At 34.7% G+C, this 6,971-nt stretch overlaps 1 protein-coding gene across 1 annotated transcript in view; it reads left to right on the top strand.

Moving 5' to 3' along the window:
• Window positions 1-6,971, top strand: part of LOC107755465 (neurotrypsin-like) — a 42,313-nt gene that overhangs the window by 22,799 nt on the left and 12,543 nt on the right. Inside the window, exons 7-9 of the mRNA XM_016572255.1 lie at window positions 623-801; window positions 1,199-1,340; window positions 2,427-2,638. Coding sequence (XP_016427741.1) covers window positions 623-801; window positions 1,199-1,340; window positions 2,427-2,638 — 533 coding nt within the window. The remainder of the gene's footprint in view (window positions 1-622; window positions 802-1,198; window positions 1,341-2,426; window positions 2,639-6,971) is intronic.

The following is a 6,971-nucleotide window of genomic DNA, read 5'->3' as shown; positions in this document are numbered from 1 at the left end:
TGGCTACTTTTTGTCTTTGTCTGTTTTTTGTTCAATTGTTTTGTTGTTGTTGCTTGAAACATTGATTTAAAGTGTCAGTTATTGCATTATTATTTCAGTCAAACCTATAAAACCCTTTGTTACCCCAGACTACATATAAAAGCCTGATCAGTGGCAAAAAAGTAATCAATGCAGCTACTTAATCCTTTGCTACTCATTAACGCGTGAACTTCCCCTTTAAATAACGTGACGCTCTGCCCTCTATGTGTATAACGCTGCTCCCATTAAATGCTCTTAGAAGTGAATGAATTGATTCAGCATTTCAACACCTCCGTAATTGCAGAATGCATCAAACTCGACAAAGCGGTTTAATAAAGGATGTATTGATCTCGTAAATTAGCGAATTTTACTATACCAATATTTTTTAATTGGCTGTTAAAGTTTATATGGGAATATGAAACGCTGATCCTTTAACAATGCATTGGCGCAAAAACGTGTGACCGTGCCACTCTTTATCACAACCCTGCTAAAATGTAGTGCCAATACGTGCGCTCATTGGCGCCCTAGGCGACCGCCTAGCTCGCCTATGCCTAGAAACGGTACTGTCTCCTTTGACTGTATATATGTCTTTGTGTGTGTCCAGGGGCATCCCTAAAGCTTGGTCATGGGCTCATTTCGGGCAGGGCAGTGGGCCGATCCAATTGGACGCAGTACAGTGCACAGGCAATGAGTTCTCTCTGGACGAGTGCCGTCACAGCGGATGGGAACAACACAACTGTGACCATATGGAAGACGCTGGGGTGTCATGCAATCCCTATACAGGTCTCATCCTATACATAGACACACACATACAAACATTACAGCCTTGGTTCTTTGGTAAATACCTGATTCTGATTGGTCTTTCACAATGTTCTGTGAAGTTTACCCTAATAAACCTAGTTTTCCCTAGCAAACAGTTTTCTGCATTATGTATCACTCCTTGGTCTCTGTGTTCTCACATTAAAAAATTATTTTGACTCTAATAAATATTTCATGTTCACTTATTATTTATCTGGTAAGTAGTCATGTAAATGGGATGATTTACAGCAAACAGGTTTTATAGCAAAATAAACCCCTTCAGGATAACATAAGACTTTGTTTCAGTTATTACTTCCATTGGCAATAGAGAAACTGTGAGAGGAAATGTGTGTATATAGTTTGTGTTTGCATATGCATTCAGATGGCGTGGTGAGACTGGTTGATGGTGATAACCCATGGGAAGGTCGTCTGGAAGTATATCACTCTGGGGACTGGGGCACGGTGTGTGATGACAGCTGGACGGAGCAGCATGCACAGGTGGTCTGCAGACAGCTGGGATTCAGGTGCTATTCTTTCATCCTGCCGGTAGTTGTGTATATACAGTAGCTGTCTTACTTAAAACTGAAGAATGATATACTGTCAGATAAATGTAAACAGTTGGGCCTTGATTAACTTAGATTTCATATAAAAGACATTTGGTAATGCAGTCATGTATATAAATATTTAATATACACTACTGTTCAAACATTTGGGGTCATTAAGGTTTGTTGGTGTTTTTAAAAGGAGTCTCTGTTGCATTTATTTGAACAAAAATACAGTAAAACCGCAATATGTGAAAATAATATTACAATTTAAAATAACTTTTCTTTTTTTAATATATTTTAAAATGTAATTTATTCATCTTCTGTGTCACATGATCCTTCAGAAATCATTCTGATATGCTGATTTGGTGCTCAAGAAACATTTCATATTATTATTAATGTTGAAAACATAAATTTTTTTCAAGATTCTTTGATGAATAGAAAGTTCAGAAGAACAGCATTTATTTGATATAGAATTTTTTTTGTAACACTGTCTTTTGAGTCTTTTAAGTTTAAATAAAAGTTTTATAAATGTAACTGACCTAGAACTTTTGAATGGTAGGGTAAATTTGAATAAAACAATGGCCAAAAGCTCACAATAAATAATTTCATATATTTTTTGTACTTCACAATATTGTTGCATTAATTTAAATACATAGTTACAGTTATAGAGAAATAAACAGAAGTATATAAAAAAAAACTCTAAGAAGTCTGCAAAAATTGACAAGATTTGTGCATGTGACAGATACAGTTCTCAGCAGACTGTGTTAATAGATCAACTCTGACATTTTTGCACATGCGATTAAGTTTACACGTTTTTATACATGCAAACCTTCAGTAAAATAATGCTTTAAATTAGGAACATAACTTAAAGGGGTTTGTTTTGCAACCGGCTGCAGGGATTTAGTTATTAAATTCACATAGAAGTGTCCTACACAATAGTAGTGCCCAATGTGGGCGTATGAGTGTCTCTATGGGATCTATATGTATACATTAAGTATTTTGCGGGAGAATTTAAAGTGGCTTTATGTTATTGGGAATTTATCATGAGTGCGTGTGTCCATGTAGGGGCGGTGCGGAGGTTGCCCCCGCTGGCGCGTTTGGAGAAGTAGCAGGGCTGATTCTGCTGGACGATGTGGAGTGTGAGGGGAGCGAGAGCTCTTTGCTGGAGTGTACACATAGTGTGTGGGGTCGACACGATTGCTCTCATAGCGAAGATGTTGGAATACGCTGCCACAGGGTAGAAAACAATGAGGTCCCACTGGCTCCAGAAAGTACTGGTAAGTTATCGTCAACACACACCAACATATCCGTCAGTGTGTGTGAGTGAGGCTTTGTGTGAGGCGCAGATACGTTTTGCTGATAGACTTCTCTGTGTGCACCACTTTGACCCTTTCTGAAATTCAGAGGGTATCTAAATGTCACTTGTTGACAGAGGCCAGGAATAAACGCAGCCATTGTAGTTTCCCAAGCACTTGCTTTTATTGATAAAAACTTCCATTTGAATTTCAATAAAGTATTGTGTAGCCCTTGGCATCCACAATGCTACCTTTGACATTTGACGGTGTAACATTAGAGAAACATGATTTTTTCCCCCCCAAACAAACACAATTTCAATCTAAACTCCATTATCATATAACATCACTACTCTTTTTGCTCCCAGTCTGTGACATTTTGAGTATGTTTAAATAGGTATGTTTGAAATCTTAGGTTCAAATGGCAAGATTCATCAAGATGTGTGTGGCTGCGTGTAGTTATAGTTGCTTATAATGTTAATCTAAGCGTTGAAAGATGATAAACCATGTCAAACTTCATGATTTTATTCAATCTAAAAAAGTTAGCTTTTTGTTTAAATGTCTTTTTATATGATAGAGAACATTACAGCCCTTGATGTAGCATTGGATTTTGCATGTTCAGTATGAATTGGAGTTTCCACCTTATAGGAAAAAAAAAAAAAATCTAATAGACTTTACATATCACAATTATGAGTATTTCTTGTAAATGCAACTTTTTACACTAGTACACTACTGTCAAATGTTTGGGTTTAGTAAATTTATTTTTAAAGAAACCTATACTTTTATTCAGCAAGGTAACATTAAATTGATCAAAAATGATATTTAAGATATTTAGAATGTTACAAAAGATTTCAAATAAATGCCATTCTTTTGAACTTTCTATTCATCAAGAATCCGGAAAAAAATGTATCTCCGTTTTCACAAAAATATTAAGCAGCAGAACTTTTTTCAACATTGATAAAAATAAGATAGAAATGTTTCTTGATCATGTGACACAATGGCTGCTTAATTATTAGATTTTTCATCACAAAAATAAATTACATTTTAAATTATATTAACAAAGAACATTTTAAATTGTAACATTTTATAATATTACTGTTTTTACTGTATTTTTGATAAAATATATTTGACTTTTCAGAAACATTTAAAAATCTTACCACCTCTAAACTTGTGAATGGTAGTGTATATAAAAAACAAACGTGAAAATAAAACCTTTAAACAATCTTTATTTGTCATTTAAAAACATCTTTATTTAACATCATCATCATACGTCATACATACAAACATCATAATTGAGATTTTATATCTCACAATAATCACCTGTATATGTCTCACAATGTAAATGTATATCTCAAAAACTCTTTCTTATTTTAGACTCTCAATTAACTATTTTTTCTCAGAGGGCAGAAACAGGCTTCCATATCAAAGTAAATATTTACTCATAAAAAAAAACAAACAGTGAAAATGAAAATTATAAAAGCATGCAGAGTTTGTCAATCCTCAGACCTCTTCCTTGTTACCTTTTTTTTTTACAAATTAAATGTACAGAAAGAAGAATACACAGTGGACAAATTATATATTTGACACAATATTTAATCAAAATTTAAGAAATGATAAATCAAAATAGAGAATGTGTTGACAGCACTGTTGTTGTTTAGAAACCAACACTAGGGGGAGCTAACACTTGACACAATGGCTGCTTAATTATTAGATTTTTCATCACAAAAATAAATTACATTTTAAATTATATTAACAAAGAACATTTTAAATTGTAACATTTTATAATATTACTGTTTTTACTGTATTTTTGATAAAATATATTTGACTTTTCAGAAACATTTAAAAATCTTACCACCTCTAAACTTGTGAATGGTAGTGTATATAAAAAACAAACGTGAAAATAAAACCTTTAAACAATCTTTATTTGTCATTTAAAAACATCTTTATTTAACATCATCATCATACGTCATACATACAAACATCATAATTGAGATTTTATATCTCACAATAATCACCTGTATATGTCTCACAATGTAAATGTATATCTCAAAAACTCTTTCTTATTTTAGACTCTCAATTAACTATTTTTTCTCAGAGGGCAGAAACAGGCTTCCATATCAAAGTAAATATTTACTCATAAAAAAAAACAAACAGTGAAAATGAAAATTATAAAAGCATGCAGAGTTTGTCAATCCTCAGACCTCTTCCTTGTTACCTTTTTTTTTTACAGATAGAAATTAAATGTACAGAAAGAAGAATACACAGTGGACAAATTATATATTTGACACAATATTTAATCAAAATTTAAGAAATGATAAATCAAAATAGAGAATGTGTTGACAACACTGTTGTTGTTTAGAAACCAACACTAGGGGGAGCTAACACTTATGTTAATTAGCCAGATGTTGTTAAATTAAACACATAAGTAGGGATGGGCGATACCCCTTATTTTGTTTTCGAAACCACTGGTAAATAAAACGCACCTTAGTATCGATATTTTTTGTTTGAGTATCGATACTTTCGATACTCGATACTTCGATATATCGATACTTCGGATCGATACGCCCATCCCTACACATAAGTATTAGTTACTAGCTGGTGAACTACAACCCTTGCATCTCCTCAAACCATCTACCAATGATTTAAGCGCTACACGTAGCTCACGACAGCGCAGGGTGTATAGCAATGGGTTGATTCCTGAGTTCAGCAGACATAGTGTACTGCAGAAGGCAAATGCCCTTTTTTGTGGTTTTGAAAGCTCTGTAGTAACTACATCTGTCATCATGAAGGAAAGGACAGGCAGCCAACACACTAACAGAATCAACATAACACAGCCAAAAGTCTTCGCCAAATGAATGTCCACACGCATGCGTGCTACCTCTGGATGTTCAGCGGACATGTTGGCTTCATGTTTGTGGGCCAACCACACTATCAGAGCATAGGCTACCAGTATGAGGATGATCACCACCAACACAAGACTAGCAAAGAATGCTAGATAGTAACGATCCACATACGGAAAGAGATGGGAGCATGATAGACAAGTCTGACAACTCCAGCCCATCAGAGGAAGGAAGGAAATGAGGGCAGCCACGACCCATAATGTCACAATACCCACCAAGACTCTTTTATGCGTCAGCAGCACCTTGTAGGTGGAAACCTTGTAAATGGCGTAATAGCGGTCACCTGCCATCACTAGCAGACTTCCAACCGATCCTGTAAACGCCATGGTCACGCCACCCAGCTTAAGCAGATACTCTGTTTTCTGAAAGGAGTTGTCCTGTTTAAAAAGGTGGAAATCCAGGAAGTTGATGGTGAAACAGCAGCAAGCAATAGTGTCAGCCAATGCCAAGCTGCCCATAAACAGGTACGACGGACGTCGCAGCAGGTTCCTAGAGCAGGCTATGACAACCAGAACGAGCACATTGACCAGGAGGCTGAGAGGTGCGATCACCAGACAGATGGTGCCAATGGCCATCTTCTCTGTGCTGTTTAGCACCGTGTAGACAGTTTTGCAGGAAATATTCAGCATTTTAGTGATGGAAGTCTGTGAAAATACAGTATATTGTATCATTTTAGATTTTCACAATTTGCTTTTGTAGTTCTTGTGTGATGTTTTACTTACCTGTATGAATCGGTTATGAATTGTGCTTCTTCCTTGTTGCGCTGTGTGGTCTGTTGTCACATCTAACCTAGCACGTTGAACGGAAAGACAAAACCACACCTAATACAGACACACACTTAGGTAATAAGTGTATATAGGCTTATTAGCCTGTATATAGGCTAATAAGTAGCCTATATACAGTATGTTTCAATAAATATCAATAATTAGTTGCCTTTCTTAGGAGAGTGGAAGCTATACAAACCCATCTGCCACAAAAACAGACTGAGTTTTTTTTTTTTTAACAAATGGCAGATTTGTGCAGATCAGATCTTTTTCAATTTCCTTTATGGTTTTCCATTTCCTTTAGAGGCCAAATATCTACAAGGTTTAAAGTCTAACTAACTGCCTAAACAACAGCAACAGCAATGAATAATAATAATAATAAATTTAATAAATTTAATAATAATAATTATAATAGTAATAAAAAATGAAGCTTCTACTTTTATCAGAAAGTAAATTAATTAGTCAGCTAAGAATAAAATATATTATGTATTATTATTATATGTAAATGTAATGGAATGCACTAAATAACCAAAATTTGAACATAAATAATGTAAAAATTGAATATAATAATAATAATACATTTATTATTATTATTATTATTATTAGGGGCCAAGCACCGAAGGTGCGTAGGCACCTATTGTATCCGTTGGCGTT

Source organism: Sinocyclocheilus rhinocerous, unplaced genomic scaffold (assembly GCF_001515625.1).
Source record: "Sinocyclocheilus rhinocerous isolate Xijiao unplaced genomic scaffold, SAMN03320098_v1.1 scaffold140, whole genome shotgun sequence".
Classification (NCBI taxonomy): Eukaryota; Metazoa; Chordata; class Actinopteri; order Cypriniformes; family Cyprinidae; genus Sinocyclocheilus; species Sinocyclocheilus rhinocerous.
This window is presented reverse-complemented; position numbering and strand designations above follow the sequence as displayed.